The sequence below is a fragment of the Lynx rufus genome, unplaced genomic scaffold, assembly GCF_022079265.1.
Source record: "Lynx rufus isolate CCGP_SWC_20201006 ecotype Redwood Valley unplaced genomic scaffold, mLynRuf1.p SCAF_8, whole genome shotgun sequence".
In the NCBI taxonomy this organism is placed as follows: Eukaryota; Metazoa; Chordata; class Mammalia; order Carnivora; family Felidae; genus Lynx; species Lynx rufus.
In genome coordinates this window covers 90,560,028-90,579,592 of record NW_025814896.1, presented here as the reverse complement: position 1 = coordinate 90,579,592, position 19,565 = coordinate 90,560,028, and the positions used below count along the sequence as shown (strand labels likewise).

At 51.3% G+C, this 19,565-nt stretch overlaps 1 protein-coding gene across 4 annotated transcripts in view; it reads right to left on the bottom strand.

Moving 5' to 3' along the window:
- The window catches only part of TET3 (tet methylcytosine dioxygenase 3), a 107,209-nt gene extending 96,343 nt beyond the window's left edge, over positions 1 to 10,866 (bottom strand). For 2 of the 4 annotated variants that reach the window (XM_047069013.1, XM_047069016.1), the window contains exons 1-2: positions 9,382 to 9,454; positions 7,807 to 8,539 (exon numbers count right to left, since the gene is read on the bottom strand). In XM_047069013.1, the coding sequence (XP_046924969.1) occupies positions 7,807 to 8,109 (303 nt within the window). In that variant the 5' untranslated portion in view covers positions 8,110 to 8,539; positions 9,382 to 9,454. Of the gene's footprint in view, positions 1 to 7,806; positions 8,540 to 9,381; positions 9,455 to 10,593; positions 10,643 to 10,692 lie in introns of those variants that run through there. The other 2 variants (XM_047069015.1, XM_047069014.1) reach the window with 2 other exon arrangements.
- Between the last annotated feature and the right edge of the window lie 8,699 nt (positions 10,867 to 19,565).

Genomic DNA, 19,565 nt, shown 5'->3' with positions numbered 1-19,565 from the left:
GTGTCCACTCCAGGTGTGCCAGCAGCCTCCGCCCTGCACGGCCACACTCAGGTAGAGGCCCACACAGCAGCCCTGAACGCCTCTCCCTGGCACAGCCAGCTGAGCTGCAGCACAGCTCAAGGAAGATGAAGGGGTGCCTTTCCTTGCTAACACCTCTCTTCCTGAGCATCTGCCCTCAACCCACAAGGGAGCTGCAAAGAAGTGATGGGAAGGAGGGCGTGGAAGTAGTGACAACTCCTGAGACCCCTGATGTGGCCTTCCAACTCGCCTGGTCCCCACACTGCCTTCTCCAGAATGAGAGGCTCAACACTGAGAGGAGACAACAGGCTCAGGGCTAGATGTAAACATGGACAAGGTCCACCAAGGCCGCTGGTCAAGACTGTGGGCGTTAGAGACCACTTCTCCCTAGGGAGCTTCAGAGACAGCCTTTGATGGGGGAGCCCCACCACATTTCTGTTGTTATTCTTTCCCCATGGCAGGTAAATAAAACATGGCCCATGCCCTCAAGGAGAAGCAATGAGCTTCAGCGTGTGTTAGAACCCAGGAAAAGCACTATTCATTTCCACACCCTTCACCACCTACCTTAGGGTGGGGACAGGGATCCCAATCCAAAATATCCTTCTGAGAGCAGACAACAGAAACCACGATTTCCCCAACCCAGATACAGATTTCAGTGAGGGCTCAGAGATCACAGGGAAACTCCATGTTCAATAGAACTTCTCATAATAATGGAAATATATCTTGTGCTGTCCCATACCCAAGACACTAGCCACTGAAAAGTAGCTAGTGCAACTGAGTTACTGAATTTAATGTTATTTCATTTTAATTAAAATTTAAACAGCCACACATGGCTAATGAATACTATACTGGACAGCTCAGGTAGGACATATTTCTTAAATTTGGGGAGGCCATGAATACTACTGAGAATCTGCACAAAATCACTGACCCTCTCCCCTGAAGAAACACACCCCTCTACAGTCACATACCAATTGGCAGAAAGTTTCAGAAAGTTCACACTCTATTCCAACCTAGATCTGCGATTAGGTCTGCGATTGTCTAGATCTTGACCAAAAACTTTTACGGCCTAAGAGAGGTGTTTCTTCTGCAATGTAGTTGTCTGAGGAATACAAAAACAGACCTGATGTTATACTCTACGGTCTTAGCAAGAGACACCAAACATAGAAGTCCCACCTGATACAGAAAGTCCTCATAAAACCCCTGCCAGTCAATACCCAGCCTCTACCCAGACATGTACAGGTACAGGTACAGGAAATGCACTCCTCTCTCAGGCCTGGCTCTCCACTTCTGGAATAGCTGTAAATGTCACATGATTCTTTTGTCTTTTATCTCTTTTTTTTTGTTTCAAGTAAGTTCTATGCCCAAAGTAGGGCTTGAACTCATGACCCCGTGATCAAGAGTCATATGTTCCAACGACTGAGCCAGCAAGGCGCCCCTAGACGATTCTTTTTTTTCTAACATAGGTTCAATCTCCCTGCTTATAACTTCCACGCACTTCCAAAAGTTCTGCACACCCCTCTACACATAGAAATTGACTCCCTCTTTCACATAAGACTTACCTTAGCATTCCTCATTTCCAAGTGGCAGAGCCATTTCCTTCAGTCATCCTGCATGTGGCCACTCTGACAGATCAAGATAGGCTGTCAACATCTCTTTTAGAGTTTCAGCTCTTCTTACTTGCTAGGAAACCAGGGTTCCTTGCTTGTGCATTTTCTCTTTTTAAACAAGCACAATACCCTAGATTTACCCTGATTACATTCCGTCAAGTTTGGTTGGAGCCCATTGCTCTAGACTGCCCCAATCTCCTTAACCCCTCGTTCTACCATTCAACTTAATACCTGCACTGCCACCATCAGCACGCCACCCCACCCACCTATCTATCTGACACACCTACTACTCCCTACCTACATCTTCTGAAGACGGTACACATGCTTTCTCCTCCATAAGTCTCCAGACCCTCCCATAAGACCCAAGGTTCTATAAACACACGTCTCCTCTTCACAACCACCACCAACTACTACTCTCTCATGGACTCCAAGATTCTGAGTCAGGCTGCTTAGCAGCAGACATCTTCTGAGAGCCCTTTCCTGACTATTCTAAACACACACACACAAACTTAAAGGGTTTTATTGATAACTCACTAGACTACAAAATAATGGGCACCAGAAGAACAAGAATAAACCTGAAGTAAATCTCAAGAGGATCTTGTCTCCCTGGCCTGCAGGTAAAGAAATGGATTAGTCATCTTCCTTATTCTTGTTGGCAACTGGAGTTCTCTACCTGTTTATCAAGATTGACTTCTGCCCCCTTCTCCAACTCCATCCCCTTCTCCCAGTCACAGAGGCACTGCAGATCAGCTCCTCAAACTCTCATGGACATATAAATCACGTGGGAATCTGGTAAAAGTACAGATTCTGATTCAGGAGGTCCTAGATAGGGCCCAAGACTGCATTTTTAACAAGCCCCCAGGCAATGTCCATGCTGCTGGTCCACTGATCAGCAAAGGAGGATGTATGGTCGTTCACATACTCTAAGACTCAGGCAAGCACTCTGCAGAAGAGCCCAGGTCGGTGCCCATAACCTCAGTCTCTCAACTGCATCAGAGAATTTCCACTCTAACTAAACACCAGATACACCTGGGGTGCCCCAGCCCAACTGGGTTCACCACAGACCAGTTAAATCAGAATCCCTGGGAGTGGGACCCAGGGGATCACAATGTGGAATCCCTGATCCACGTGGTTGATAAAAAGATTGAACGGGCAGTTACCCCAGTGCCCTCTCTTCAGGATGACTTTAAATCAAAAACCGACCCTCTGATCTGTCCAAGAAGCTGCAGGAGATACCATCATTTATTTGCAGAAATCCAGATTTATTAATTTGGCTGAACTGCTTTATAGAAAGCCAAAGGGACACCCCCACCTCCCAAGGCTCATCACTTGCCTTTCTAGTCTCCCAAACCATCTTTCTAACAATCTGCTCTAGAGCTGTCCAAAATTAACGTCAAGCTTATGCATTTATCGTTTCCAAAATCTCTTTGAAGAATTGGACTTTTTGCCTGTCTCTGATCTTTTAGTCCTCTTTCAACCATCATAACTGCATAAAAATTGGCATTCTGTGAGCATATGTGAAGGTGTTCGGCAGGGAGTGAATGGCTCAGACTCAGGTTAAGGCAGCTGGCTGGCCCTCCTTTCCTAACCACACACGCTGTGGTCTTTCCCCAGCTCACTCCTCCCAACACGACAGGGGCCCAGTGGCTGCTCTCTGTCACCAGCTATGTACCCGAAGTTGTAAGCCTACACTTCCTTCTCATTCTCGCCGGGAATATATAAAAGACGTTTATTGTCTTGAGTATTTTCCACCAGCCTCAGCACATTCTGGCCACTGTACTTCCTGACACTCCTCTTAAGGGGTCAGGCCACTCCTCAATCTGCCTTCCGTGACACACACCCCCTTTCCGCATAAGGAGCATGGTCTTCCACCATCTGCGCTCACACAACAGCAGCCCATGTAGCCACACAGATGGCTCAGTTCTCCCAGAGTCCCATCACCTTCCTCCTTGGGGCACCATTCAGGACTGTTCTGTCAGCATTTCCTTTTTAAAGAGCAATCCCATCCTTCCAGCTAACTTCCCTTTTAGTCTGTGGGCCTGGGGTTAAAAACTCTTTGCATTTGAAAGATGATTTCTGAAGTCTGTGGTAAATGCCGCTCCTTGCCCAGTCTTCACTCTGGCTTCACAAAGGGGGAAGACGGGGTTCCTTTCTCTAAAGAATTTCATCACTTCTATCTTACCAACTACTTCTCCCTTTTGCTGGTGGGAACTGGTGCCAGCCTGAAAGCATCCCTCCCCACAGCCTCTGTCTTCAGGAACATTGGACTACCGACAGGAAAGGCAAGAATCGGTAGATACTCTCGTATTGTTGAGAGATCCCCTATTTTGAGGTATCTTGTCTCAAAACGGCAATAGAGAGCTGTTTCAGCCACTAAATCCACTTGGCTGAGCTAGATGGTGTTTTCACACTATATATATTCCCATCTCTCTTCATTTTTCACCCACAATGTTCTCAATCATGCTTCCAACCTTCCACACATGTTTTTCCAAACAGGGTTTGTTTGCTTTTTCCATAGTTATTCTCCTACCCTTCCTATCAGGTGCTCACCCACAAGCAATTTCTCAGTCAGGCCCAAGAAGGCCCAAGACCACAGCAGCTCCTTGCTCCTAGGTGTCTAACCTCCTTCCTCAGCAGAGAGGCTGGCAAATTCTTCCCTCCTTCTGCCTGGCTCCATGGTTCTTTTATAAGCAAGCTAGTAGATGTCTTGAGATAAACACCTAATTTGTATTATATCTTTACAATTACGACTTAGAGATGAATGCACAATCATTTATGCGTGAAGGTACCACACTGTTTCCGTTTCTTCACCCATCTCCACCCCCGCAGAGTTGAGGCTAATTCCCAGCCATCTTCCCTAGATGTTCTAGGAATGTGTTGTCACTGCCTTTTGATTACCTACTATGTGCCAGACACTATGCATATTTTAATCTCCATTAATCCTCACAACAACCCTGCAGAGAAAAGTTACCCCATCTGACAAATGAGAAACCAACGCTCAAGACAGTAAGCAGCACAGGGCTTACTTTGGGGTCTGAGGCCTACTTTGTCTCCATACCCACCACGTCCTGTCTTCTAATTAGACATCTTCTTTGTGCTACAAGCCACGACTCAGGTGAAAAGAATGTGAAGTCTAACAGTCTCGGACATTGGCCTAGGATCTAAATTCTTCCTGCCACTAGAAAGGAAAATCACGGTACAGGAATAAACCACTTGAAGGTGTTTACCCCACTTTTGGTCCCAGAGAAGCAGTCACCTGGTTCTGGTGGGAGGGCCCTTCCCTGGGAACTGTTTCTAGTCTTAAAATGCTGAACTTCTTTTCTGAGTGAAGGGGCTCCACAGCACCTCCCCCTTCACACACACACACTGCAAAAAAGAGTGAGGAGCAGAGAAACCCAAGATAACGTTCCCCCTTACAGAATGACACAAAGCAGTTGTCAGACAGCTCAAAGAAGCAGGGGGAGGTGGAGACAGGCTGGAAGGAAAAGGTGCGTAGAAGAGGAAATGCCAGGGAGCAGGGATGCAAGGAGATGGACTGGTTCCCAGGAGACTCCTGGATGCTGTGTCTTGTCCCACCTGAAGAATCAGGGCCAAATTCTAAAGTCCTATACCTGAGCCGGGGAAAAAAAAAAAAAACACTCTGATGCCAGTAACATGTCTCCCCCTTTCCCAACCTCCCCAATCCTGGGACTCTCCTGTGACATGGTGACATGGCTGCTCCGATCTAATGGTTAAGGTCCCAGCAGTCCCCCTGGGGCTGGTTCTCTTGGACTCACTCAGGCAGAGCCTCTCGGGGCGTTTCTTGGCTCCGTGACTACGCCAGAGATACATTCATTAAATGCAGTGTAGCCTGGACAGTGGTTCCCCTGCTTTCGGCTTTCATGGACCAATAAAAAAAGTTGTGGATGTAGACACTAGTTACCATTTTATATTTTACCAAGTAAAGATTTAAAAAAAAAATAGATTTACTTTCTACCAACACCTTCGAATTGTAAAAGATACTGCATTTTGAGCATCAATTAGAAAGGCCCTATCCTTAAAACAAGTCAAAAATAGTTTTAAGAAAAAAGGTCACTTCATTGTCCCCTTCCCATGGTTTCTCTAGAAACCAGAGAACTTTGTTGTGGGCCAGCGCTGGTCTATACACCAGTGTGTAGTCCTTCTGTCTTGGGACACCACGGGCCACCAGCCACAGACCCTGGTGGCTGAGATGGGCAGCCATCACCGATGAGCTCTACATGGATACAGATCTCTCAGCAGGGCTGTGTCTAAGCCTCAGCCAACCCAGATCCCTGTATCTTAACCATGATCACCAAGCAGCCCAGGTCAGCAGCTTATGCAGGAGGATGACAGGACACTGGCCTCACTCCCTGCCCCTTTCACTCAGATGTGTGCATCAGTGCCATATGAGAAGCTTAAACACAGTTCACCATGTCCTCTACTTCCAGGAACACCCAGTTCAGAAAGCTCAGCCCCCCTACTCCTCAGGTTTGATCACAGGAGGAGTGGAGTGAAACAAAGAGGGTGGCAAGATGGGATGGATGCCTCAAGGAAGCAAGCAGAGGACCCAAGCTTTAAAAGTAGACCGAACAACTCTTCCTTACTCCAAAACACTAGATCTCATGCCCAGGAGTGAAGTCTACCCCTGCTCTTCCCCTGCTCCCTTTCAGAAGTGACCCACAGGGCCCTGGGCCAGCAGGATGCCAACTCCCCACAACACCAGCAACATACAGGGACCGGACACTGCTTCCCAGCTGGGGGGGTGGGTGAGGGGGAGCTGCACATGTGATCCAGATGTCTGCTTTCATCAGAGACCAGGGAAACAGAGCACAGAGTCTGTGGTCCTGGGCCGCTATATGCAGCTTCCACAGGAGTGGACAAGAGAAAGTGAAAAGGGGCAGAAGACATCCCAGCAACACCCACTTCCCTGCCCCCAACACTTGGAGCTCTCTTCCCAGCCACGGGACCACAGCCCCACCAAGCTCACGGCACAGCTGGGCGCTCAGCGGACAGGGAAATCCCGAGCGCCAGCCGCCAGCCCATCGAAGCCACAGGTGCCCTAGCCCTCAGAAGCGCGGCGGCTCCCAGCCCAGCTGGAAAGGGCTTCAAAGGCCATCAAGCACAACCCCTCCATTTCCCAGGGGAGAAGACAACCCCGGAGAGGGGGCCTGAGTTGTCTGAGCCCTTGGACAAATCAGTGGCGGAGCACAGGAGCCCCACAGACAGCGCAGGCCTCCGGCTCTGTCCAGCGCCAGTTCCGCTGCCTGGAGCGACCTCAAGCCGCTACACCGCTCTCCCGAGCTGCTCAACTTCGCTCGGCCCTACTTCTGCCAACTCTGCGCTATGGAGGCTGCCACCAACCTCGTGCTGGCAGCCAGCCACCAGAATAGAAGGGAACGATGGCCAGTGCAGGGTCACTACCTCTCCGCTTCCCCCTTTCATTTCGTCCCCACTCCTCCTTTCTTCCCTCCATCCCCCTATTCCAAATGAAGGCAGTGCTCTTCCCTGGGCTGGACAGTGTCTCAAAAGCACATCATTCATTCATTCATTCAATTAGTATCTGAGTGCCGACTACACATCAAGGAACTGAGCCAGGTCCTGAGAACACAGAGATAAAGAAAAGTCTTGGACCCCAAGAAGTCCTCAGTCCAGTAGGGAAACCCAAATCATGGGTTGTCATTAAATCTCCAGTTCCAATAGGCTCTCCTGCTTTCTGAGAAAAACGGTGGTACTTGAGAAAAGGTTTAGGAAAAACAAAACATCCCAATTCATCAGGGCAGCACAAAAGCACCCTGTCACTCCAAATCTTTCTTTCCAAATCCACCCCTTACCTGACACCATCACTCCCATGCCACCCAAGCATTGGTGTGACCTTGAAATACATCTGAGGCTTCAAGTAGGACACACACACACACACACACAGACACACAACTTCTAGAAATAAGGCTGGGTATGTCCTCCGTCAAATGCAAACATCAGAGAGGAGCGTGCTAGCTGGAGACCCCCGCTCCGTGGTTACTCTCTTACAAACTGTCAGCAAGACAGCTCCCACACATGGCCCCAGTGAAAGTTAGACCAAAAGGATCAGAATGGTAGACTGGGCTTAACCGTCTTCAGCAAGACCCTGTGAGGACAGCACCCTCACGGCAAGGGCAGGGTAGCCAAACAAGGGCCAGCTTACCTCCTTGAGAAGCCCCACTTTTTTCTTCAGCACCTCACACTTGCGCAGTTTGCAGATCTGGTGGGTGCGGCGGTTGGTGCAGCTGGTGCAAGCCCCGCAGTTTTCCAGCCGCCGGCACGGCTCACAAGTACCACACCGTTTTCTTTTCTTTCGCCCATCTCCACCCCCTCGGAGTTGGGGTTCACTCCCGGCCATGGGGAGCCCAGGTCCCTGGAAACCCCCTACCATCACCTGGCCCTGAGGGAAGTCATAAAGACCTGGCAGGTCCGGTTGGACTGCCAGGGGCACCTGAAACTGGCTCATGACGCTGCCAGAGGTAGGGGCATAGGTGCCAGAGTAAAGCCACGGTCCAGCTTCTTGCCTGCCTGCAAAGGCCACCACCAGGTCCTTCTTTCCTAAAACAGTCAAGAGTGTACACGAGTGAAGGCAAGTAGCTCCAGACTCCAGGATGGGCGCCTCTTCTCAACCCCTCTTCACCTCCTCTGCAGCAGTCTGATAGGGCTCAGCTGGGGGCCACTCTCCCAACTGCTGGGGCCCAGGATCTGGGGCAGGACACCAGCAGCGGTCCCCAGAGAAGGGATCATCTTGACTGGGTGGGTTCTTCACCCTCACCCACCCTGGACCCAGGCATGAGGTGAGCAGGTGAGTGTGTGGTGGGGGCTGGGCAGGGTGAGGAGTTTCTCCTCCTGGTAATTGTCCTCTGGGGTCAGGATGATGGAGAAGGCAGCGCTGCCTAAAAGAGAGACAGAAAGAGGAAGCGCATCACTTGAGGCTCAGGGACAACTTTCACATGTTACCTCTTCCTGCTTCTGGAAGGAGAGAAAATGGGGGAAGAGAAAGGGCTTGCTCAAATGAAGTCCTGCCCAGAACCTCTGGCAGGGCGCACCAGCACCCGCTCCCTGCCTGGGGGAGGAGGCCTAGCGCCTGATGGGGTGCTGAGGGAACCTGCTCAACGAATTTAAAGGGATGGTCAAGGTGAGATGTCTAATAAAGTTGTCCTCTGCCCCACCCCCACGGGCTTGGGAGAGTTTCACCAAAATTCCCACACACACCCCTCACTGGAGGTCGCTAGGGCCTCCCCAAGGGAGCAGAGCTTTCAAAATAAAGTTTGCTGAGAGCTTCAGTCGGCGGGGCTGCCCGAGCGCCCCCGGCACGGAAGCGGCCTGGACAGGGGCGCGCCCGGGGTAGCCCGCGCCGGCCGCCCCGCCGCGCCCCCCGCCCGCCGGCCAGACTGGGGAGGGCGGCCCGCTCCGACAAGGGGGCGCGGGGAGGGGGGCGCGCTCCAGCTCGGGCCGGGCCGCGCGCGCGCCGCCGCTCGGGCTCCTTTGTTCTGGGGCCTCGGCCGCTCGGCTCTGGCGGCTCCGCAGCCCCCGCCCCGCCCCGCCGCCCCCGCCCGGCTCCGCTACACAGTGACCCGTAGCACCCCCGCCCCGTCCCCCGCAACAAAGTAGCGGCCCCCCCGGCCGGCCCCCGGGCCGTCCCCTCCCCCATTCCCCCACACCCCCCCCTCCGGGCAGGGCCCCCCACGCCTCCCCTCCCCCACCCCGGAGCCGGAAAGGCACCGACTGCACCGACCTGCCCGCCGCCTCCGGGGCGGAGCGCACAAAGGGGCAAAGTTTCCCGGCCCGCGCTGCCGCCGCCACCACCGTCGCGGCCGCCGCCGCCGCCTGGGGCGCCCGCCTCACGGAGCGCCTGGCCGGGCCGAGCTAGGCGCGCGGAGCCCCCCGCCCGGGCCGAGGAGGGGACGGCGCAGGAGGAAGGAAGAGGCAGCGGCGGCCGCGGCGGCAGCAGCAGCAATGAAGGCGTCCGCGGGACTCCCCGCCCCCCGCGCGCCGCGGCACGTGCTCGCCCGGGGACTCCCCCGCCCGGGAGGGCGCGCACGTGCGGCCCCGCCGAGCCCCGCCGGCCCCGCCGCCCCCTCCACCGGGCCGGGGGCTGCGCGAGGGGGGAGTTCCCGCGAAGGGGGAGGGGACGGAGCGAGCAGCCTGCAAGCGGGTGGCGGCCGGGCCCGGCTTGGCCGCCGCGCCTTTGCACCTGCAGTACCTCCCCACCCCCGCGTCGGCCCTCCCAGGACCCTGCCGCCCCCTTCAGGCTAGTGGCCCCCGCCCTCCCGCGCTTCTGCAGCCCAGGCGGGCCGCGCGGGGTGGGGCACGCGGACCTCCTAGCCTAGGCCCTCGGCCGAGCCGGCCCCGGTGTCCCCACTTCCTGCCGCTCCCTGCGGGCCCGAGAGGTCTGGGACGGCCCCGGAGCCCCCGGGGGCCCTGAGCTCCGGGCCTGACTGACCCCCCTCTCCCTGCTGCCGCTCGCTTATTCCGAGGCAGGACAATGGGGGACGTCGCGCGTTTGCGTACCGAGTCAGCCTGGCCGGCAAGGAAAGGGTACCCGGGGGCAGAGGCTGCGGGCCGGCTACGGGACACCCTCGCAGGGGTCACGGCCGAGCGCCGTACTCAGGCGGACCCCAGGGCCCTGCCATCGCGAGCCTCCCCCGCGCCGCGCTCGGCTCTTTCGCGTCGAAAACAAAGACTAATCCGATACCCCCGCCCTGCCTCCCAGAGGAGGGGGAACGGGCGCGTCGCGGAGGGTAACGGAGGAGGACAGCGTTCAGGAGGGGCTCGGAGAGCCTATGAAGGGGGCCGTGGTGCAACCAAGCCCCATTACCCGGTGCAGACACTTTGAGAAGTCACCCCGGGCTATTTTCCAGGCAGGGGACAAGGGACAAGGCACAAGAATATTTCCAAGTTGCCAAACTGCCCGTTCACTCTGCTGCTTTTTTTTTTTTCCCCTCACCTGTTGTGCAGGCCAAGTTGAAATTCCAGGTTAGATTAATTCAGCTCCACCCATCTGGCCTGACTGCCAGGCTGGTGCCCGCAGCTGCCTTCCACCTACCTGGGTTGCTGGAGTGAAGGGTGGGTCTCTAACACACACACACACTGGCGCGCGCGGGCAAGTTCTGGCAGAAACAGCCATGGGGCGGACTGGCCTGACCAGTTTGGGCGGTGCTCACAGAGCCAGGTACCTGGCAGGCATCCCTGCCCGGCTGAAGCTAACAACTCAGCCAGAACTGGAAAAAGAGCATTCGGCCGGCTATTTAGAAGAAACAAAAAAAGTAACTGATCTCAAGTAGCGCTGTCCAGAAAGCCCTAGGCGGTAGGAGAAGCCGGGGTTCTGCCTGGAACTTCCCTCCTCCTCCCAGGCCTTATTTTGACAGTCTGCTCCAGTGGCCAGGTTGTCAGTTGTGGGTGGGTGGGGAATATGGCTGCAATACCTACTTCCTACTCCCGTGTTACAGAGGACTAAAGAGTTTCTGTTCAGGGAAGTAAGTCTAGAACTGAGAAGAGATACTTAGTGTAATTTTCAATCAAACATGAGAACAGGTTGTGGACTTGCAATTGTCACTGTAATGAATGTTTAATGTTTTGAGTAATTTTGTTTTAATAAAATTATATATATTAAAGAAAATGTAGAAAATACAGAGAATTAGAAGACAGACATCACCAAAATACAACCATGTTTAACCATTCTCTGTAATTCTTTCTAGCCTTTTCTATTTGTAGATCGGTTTCCTTAAATTTTATAACAGTTGTATGCACACTGATTACACAATTTTCTGCCCTCTTTTCACTAACGTTATTACATGAGCATTTCCCCATTTGTTATACAATCTCCAGACCGACCGTGTGACAATTGGGTTGAAGAAGGTGGCTTAGGGACAGAGAATTCTGGGTTCCAGACCTGGATGTGCCATTTGCTAGCAGAGTGACCTTGGACAAGGTACTTACCATTTCTGAGACAATCCAAGTAAATAAAGTACTTGGCCTAGGGCTTTCTGGACAGCACTACTTGTGATCAGTTAGTTTTTTTGTTTCTTCGTAGGGAATAATAAATGACAACTGTTATTGTTTCATCCATAGAACAACCTTGTGAACTAGGTATTATCATTAAACTCATTTTACAGATAAAGAAACAGAGATTAAGTAACTTGCCCAAGGTCACTCAGCTAGTAAATGGTAGATTCCGGGGGTGTCTGGGTGGCTCAGTTGGTTGGGCATCTGACTCTTGATTTTGTCTCACGGCTCCCCAGATCGAGCCCCGAGTTGGGACCTGCGCTGACAGCACGGAGCCTGCTTGGGATTCTCTCTCCCCTCTCTCTCTGCCCCTCCCTCTCTCCCTCTGTCTCTTTCTCTTAAAATAAATAAATAAACTTAAAAAAAATGGCAGACTCAGAATTTGAGCCTGGCGTCTTTCTGTATTCTGAGCAATTTACTGTGCCAAATAACTCTTCACCAGCTACCTGAGAGGGTTGTTTCACAAAGTCCTCTGGCTTAGTTAACTGGATGAATGCTGGTGCCATTCACCAATACAGAGTATGGGAGGAAAGATACCTGGAGCCATCCATGTGGAGCTGAGGGGGTGAGGCCTGGGCTGGAAACACACACACACGTGAACCCCATTGCTGAGTAGATTGTAAGTGAGGCCTCAGGTGTGGAGGAGCTCATCGGTAGTGGACAGGGAAAGTGGGAGGAAAAGGCAGCCAGGACAGAGCCCCAGGGAACACCAGCTCATGAGGAAGAGCAGTTGACAGGGGATCAGCAAAAGAGACTGAGAAGGAGCAGCCAGAGAGGTGGGAGGGAAACCAGGCCCAGCCCAACACCTGCCAGTCATTTTCCGGACTGCTTCTCCCTCTGGAACCCTGCACTTGGACAGTCTCTGTTTGCTCATTCCCTGTGCCTGGGGAAACCCCTTCCCACTCCCCCCACCCCCACCCCCGGGGTTCCAGCTACTCCTTCTACCTGCCAAATTCCCACCCATCCTGCAGGTCTGGGCATAAATGCCATTTCTTCCATGAAACTTCTCCCAGCTCCTCGGATTCCAGAGCTCCACCTACTCCCCACAGAAGTTTGATGCCCCCCCCCTTACAACAGTTATCTTATCAGCATTGTAATTGTTTGCACATTTCCCTCCCTGTTACTATGAGCTCCTGGAGGGCTGGGACCTTGTCTTTTCACCTTGGTAACCCTAGACTTAGCATTCAATCAATATGTGCTGAATGAAAAAATGAGGTCAGTAGAACCTGATCAATGACATCCCGGTGACACCGAAGACCCACAGGCTTCCAGGGTTTTTGTTTTGTTTGGTTTTTTCCAGCCTGCCGTGTTGGGTCTGCAGCCCCCTGTGCTGCCCGGGTTGTTCCTTCCTCACACAGCACGCAGGGCGGGAGAACAGCTGGGACGGTGGCGGAGGTGCCCAGCGGGCCTCTCTCTCTCTGGCAGAAGCATTGAGCTAGAGGCAGTGGTTGGCTAACTGTGGTCCCCAGATGCAGTATCACCAACACCTGGGAACTTGTTAGAAATGCAAGCTCTGGGGCCCCACCCCAAACCTACTCTAGCAGAAACTCTGGAGGTGGGGCCGGCGCTCTGTTGTAACAAGCCCTTGGGGTGATGCACGCTCAAGTTTGGGAAGCACTGGACTAGTAGAAGCGGTTGAGAAGCAAGTTCAGCGCCCAGGCGGCGGCCAGGATCAGGCCCGAGGCTCTTAGAGGAGGTAAAGCGAGAGAGGCTTCTTTTTATTAAGCAGCGTGGCGGGCCCCACCCCCAGCGACCGAAGACTGAGCCTTTTTAGGCCACTGCTCCGGTGAGGTCAGGACCTGGCTGCTGCAGCTGCCCCAAGGGTTAGAAAGGGAAATCCCGTCGCGAAGGAAACAAGCCCAGTGGACGGCCAGCACTGCGAGGTTGGCAGGGGGCGTTTCCCTTTGGGGATGGAGGTGGGGCTGGGAAATAAGGACTTCCAGCTCCACTAAGGAACTGCGGTCGATTCAGCACGAGCAGGCGGGCAACGAGCACAGGAAGTTGAGTTGGAAGTGCCCGCGTAGTTCTTCTGGAAGTCACTTGGTGGAATCAACGCTGCTTGTTGGTCGTTTGCCGAACCTGTAAATGATCGCATGTGACTAACCTCCTCTGAGATGTTTGATCCTGCTCCTTCTCTTTAGCTAATAAGCAATTTGCCCTACTTGAAGAAGCAGCTTCGTACTGCGGAACCTTTTGCAGAACTGTAAATACACAGCCACGTCCATCCACGCCTGGGCTCGGTTTTGAAGATTAAAGGAAGTTTATTTGCTTTGGGATGTGTTTCTTCTTTGGTCATGTATTGGTTAAAAATATTATCAGCTAATGTTTGCATAGAGCTTTCCCTTTTCAAAGCACTTTCACGTACATTATGGTTCTGTCTGCAGAGTGGCTAACACGCCAAATGCAAATGTTACTTTCCTTTTCTTTCTGTGACACAGCCTTTATTATTATTATCACCATTTTACAGATAAGGGAACTGGGACTCAGAGAGGTAATTTGTCCAAGGTCATTCACTACTAAGTGGCAGAACTGGGCCTACGATCGAGGGCCTCTGAAATTAGCCTACCGGTGCCAGGGCTGATATGGGGCAGACGCTGGCATTTTGCTCTTGGGGAAAGGGAGATGCATTACTGGATTGCTTTGGACATGCATGGGTCAGTGTGACATGTGTAGGATATCTAGACTAGGTTTTTGAGTAGCTCAGCAAATGCTTTCACGTTTTATTTCTGTGACTTCATTTTGAATTTAGGTGGAATCAAATAGACGAAATAACTCGCAAGGAGAATGCATGGATCCTCATCATGATGGGAAAGAGATGAAATAACCTGGAAATCTTCCAACTTAAGGGGGCTGGGCAGAAGGGTGGGAACTTTGGCTCTGAGACTCAGGTTGTTGAATTTACCCCAACAGGGATAAAGACCTCGGTGCTCCCCGACCCAGACCTTGATTTGATGGGATGTATCAGTCAGGGTCAGTTTGGCTTTGATGTAATAACAAATAATCCCCAGGTCACAGTGGTTTGACATAAAAGTTTATTCCTCGATCATGAAATGTGTCCACTGTGGGTCAAGAGGAGCTCTGTTTCCCACAGCCACCCAGGGACGCAGGCAGCTGGAACTGGACATGCTGCCTCCTCGACCCTGAAGGCAGGAAGCGAGGACGGGGCAAATCAAGCACTAATTCTCCAAGTGTTCATCCGGAAGTAATACAAGTCACTTCTGCTCTCATTTCACGGGCCAAAGCAAGTCATGAGGGGTTGGGGAAGTGCAGTAGGTACAATGCTGCCATGTGCCTAGAAGCAGAAGCCAAAGTATTTGGTTAGCAGCACTCATCACTAACACACAGGGAATAGTGTGTGCATGTGACGGGGATGTGGGGTCTCTAAGGTAGGTGTAAATGCCATCAGTTCTGCCCATTTCATGAGGGCAGGCATGGAGGCTTCTGCCTCCTGGGGACATATACTTGAAATTCCCATTCGATTGGTTGTCATTCCTCCCACTAGAGAACTAGATTCAGAAATTTAGACCAGGGTGGAAGAAATCTGACCCGAGGGGAGCCTGGTGGAAGGGATGAGTGGCAGTGGGGCAAACTCAGTAGACATTAATTTGTAAATTGAGACAGAATCCAGCAGAGGAAAGGACTTGGGGTGTATGTGTCACCAGGGGCCTGACAGCTAAAGGAAAGTTCTGAAACAGCACAGCTTCGGCAGAAGCATTTCCTGCCTTCTTGCCATTTCACTCCCACTCATCCTTCCTGGCTAAACTCGGGTGACACCCCAGGAAGCCTTTGATGGTCTCTCGAGACTGAACCTGCCAATCACATCATTAGTAGATTTAGTAGATTTGTCCCATCTACTGTGCTGTGGACAGGGACCACATCTTGCTCAGTGCTGGCTGCGGTATGGGGGATGTATTAGAGTCCCAGCATGGAGGCAGAGAAACCAGCTGGAAGGCTGTTGCAGAAACCCAGGTGAGAAAAAAAATCATGGTGGTCTCCATTAGGGTTGTGGGCTGGGGATGCAGAGATGTATTGGAGACAGATTTAGTGACTCACGTCAACAGGATGGGGATCAATTATATAAGGGCACACAGAGGAGGTTTCTGGAAGAGCAACAGGGTGGATGGTAGCACCAAGGGGCCCAGAGGAAGAGCAGGTGGCTGAATGAAGTCAGCAAGGACATGTCCATTTGAGGCACATGTGGGACATGCCCAGAGACCCAAGAAGCAGCATATATGGGGACTTGAGGTTCAGGGGTGGGGGAAATTGGCTGGACCAAGATCTTATTATCTACCTCCTGGTTAAACTTAAACATCAAATCCTCCAACAAGGTCAGCCTTTTTAAAAGGACTTACTAAAAAACAAAAACAAACAAACAAACAAAACCATGTAGAGTTGAGGAGATGAGACCACAGAAAACGTGCAGTATAAAAATCATGAAATTCCTGAGCTACAAATCTTAAGAATCCAGCCAGAGTGATGCAAAGGCTTCCTAAAAAGAGCTGAGCATCCCTAAAAGGCTTCTTCATCATCACCCTGTTTGTCCCATTATCTTGTTTCCATATGTTGTTCCCATTCCATCTCTGCTGGACAGGAGCCTGCTCGCTGTCCTATCTGAGACCTGAACTGGAGATCACCCCTTTCATCCTCGAGGCTCCCCCTTCCCCAAATCCTTTGTGGGTGAGGGTCAAGCCCCATTTGCGGGAACTGTGCAGTGCAAGGGGACCAATCCTCAGAGCGCCCATCATTCCACTTGGCCATTGTGCACCCCCCCCCCCACACACACAATACCTTCCCTTTCCCCAAACACTGAGATGCTCCCTCTGGGTGCCTGGGCTCCATTTCCACTCCTCTAGGTTCTGGTTTGTGACTGTGGGCAAGGTGATTTCCCTCACCCAGCCTCCTTCTCATCTGTAAAAATGGGACTTACGCTAGCTCCTTTGCAGGTTCCTCTGCAGAGCATCAAATGAGCCACACTGTGGCAATGTCCTATCTCGGACCTTGTATGTAGCAGACGCTCAGATGGTCTCCTCCTTCTAAGCCATCCCATCCCCTGATTGCTCTGCCCCCTTCACAGAGAAAGGGTCTTACAATATTTTAACTATAAATAGCCATGGCAACCAAAGTTAAAATTTATACAGTAATCAATAAGGATATTATGTATTACCTAAGAGAATGGAGGCAATGATGTGTAGGTGCCCAGGCACCGGGCTTGGCACGGAGCAGGAGACCTTCCTCAGCCTCCCCAGCTGGAGACGACAGCTCTCCAAACACCTCCTTCCCTACATATTCAAGCAGCCCTAGGGCCTGCCACCTCCACTCTAAACTGTCCAGAACTTGTCCCCTCTCTCAGGCTTCCCGCGGCTCCCCGGCTCTCACTCCTGCTTACCTCCTTGCCCTCTCCCTGCGGTTGTCTTTCTCACAGACGTGGATCACATTGCCTTGGATTCCGACCTCCTGGGCCTGGCGGTTTCGCCAAAGCCCTGGAATTGAAAAGACCAGGCGCCTGGGCCATCCTGCAGCCAATCAGGAAAAGCTTCAGACGCTTGCCACTCAAAGTGTGATCCGTGGACCTACAGCAGCGGTGCGATGAGTTTGTCAAGAGGGCAGACTCTCAGTAGGCCCCAGAGCTGCTCATTCAGTGTCTGCAGTCTAACAAGACTTCCAGGTGATTCCTAGGCACCCTCAAAATTGAGAAGCTCTGCGTTAGAAGCCTTTGGAGATAAATGGGCCAGAGGTAAAAAGGACGCAGCCGTGCCCCATGGAGCGGGAGAGGCGATCTTGGGAACACCTGCACTAACGGACTGAGTCACTCGAGGTCACTCTGGCACTGTTCCTGGGGAAGTATTCTGGATTGCCAACACTGTACTATGTATCTGCTAAGCCAGGGAGGGGGTATGAGCTGATGCCTCCCTCTTCTTGCCATTCTTTAGGGTTGTCCTAATGGAGGCATGACTAGGCCATGACCCACATCCACCTGTCATTTGGCCACTTCAAACCACAATAAAACATGAATTTGAGCATCCAACTTTTGGAAAGCAATCTAATTATTTATAGTGAAGCAAGAGTCCGTAAGACAGAAAACAGGTGTCAAGGCAGAAAGAGGCCACAGGGAACAGATTGGCCACTCAAACAAAAACGTGTAGTGGGCTAAGGACACCTGAGTGAGGCAATGATGGGCACTTACCTGGGCCTGCCTGGATCCACCAGCCCAAGAAGAACCTCACAGCTGCTAGAAAAAGGAGGAAGAGGAACCATGACGTGCAGGAAGCCTGGGAGCAGCCCACAAGGCCTGGGTGAAGAGCTTAGGTTTCTAAGTACATGCTGATTGGTACAGAAAAGTCAATGCAGTGGGTTTCTTAGAAAGTATCCCTGGGGCCCAGGGAAGAGGCTGCCCCTTGGCCATGAGAGCCTCTTTGGAGGGAGGCAGGTAAACACCTTTATGTGATCTACCAGTTGTGCGACGTCTGTGTACTGCTTCCTGTGGGCACGCCTGGGACGCAGACCCCAACATCACCACTGAAAGGAAACCTCAGGATCAGGGATGTCAGATTTAGCAAACAAAAATACAGGGCATCCAAGTTAAATTTGAAGGTCAGAGAAGCAACATAAAATTTTTTAGTGTAAGTATCTACCAGATATTACATTCCAGAGCAACCCTGCTCAGGTTTAGAGTCTGTCTGTCCCCAAGGCGTGAGACTAGGAGAGGCTTGAGTTGAAAGAAAGTCTCCACCTAGGGCCCAGGGGTACCCTCCTAAAACCTACCCTATTTCTGAAATCAGAGAGAAAGCGGACTTTGTTAATTTGTGGGTGGGGCAGTCTTTTGCGAGAGGCTATGCATACTGTTTGCTTTTAAATATTTTGACCTACTGAGGCACCTGGGTGGCTCAGTAGGTTAAACCTCCAACTACAGGTCATGATCTCGCAGTTTGCGGGTTCGACCCCCATGTCCGGCTCTGTGCCAACAGCTCAGAGCCTGGAGCCTGCTTCAGATTCTGTGTCTCCCTTTCTCTCTACCCCTCCCCTGCTTGTGCTCTGTCTCTGGCTCTCTCTCTCTCTCAAATAAATAAACATTAAAAAAATTTAAATGTTTTGCCCTACAAAGATGGGAACAACCAACATGTTTTTTACATTATCACGTATCCAGTGGGGTAGTTCAAAGAATGTAAACTAAAAAGTATTATAGTTTTGATAATTTCAAGTCAGGTTCCTGTAGGAGATGGACTGGTTTTCTTAGTCCAGACCAATAAAATCCTGCTTAACCAGAAAAACTGCTCCTATGTAAGCAGGCTTTTATTCATTGAGACTTGTAGAAGAAACTGTTGGTAACTATTTACCTGATCAAACAGTCTGAAGGTTTTTCTGAGCATAAAATCAATAAGCTCTTGTGTATGTCAACAACCCAAATTAAATGATAAATTTAGGGAAAACATTTACAAAACAAATGAATGGAAAAGTGTTATATACTTAGTATGCTTCATATGTAAGAAAAAAGATAAACACCCAAAAGGCAGGGGAAGGCAAAGGACACGAACATTCACAAAAGAAGAAATACAAATGACCAATAAAGATATAAAAAGTCCAGCCTCATTAATAATCATAGCAAACTGACGGATCACAGAATGAAAATACTTAATTTTGCAAAGACTGTAACAATTCTCTTTCCCAATTCTCTTTACACCGAGGGGACCAGCAATTCATGTACCCTTTTGGGAAGCAATTCAGCAATGTTTATCAACAAACTTCATAAGGTTTATACCCTCCAGCTCATTCATTTCACTTCTAAGAAAGTGGTGCACAGAAACGTAGGTACAAGGATCTTCATAGAAGACTTACTTATAACGACAGAAAACTAGAAACAATCTAAGTGTCCTATATTAAAGATTGATTGATTTATAGGAGGTGAGCCCATTAAAT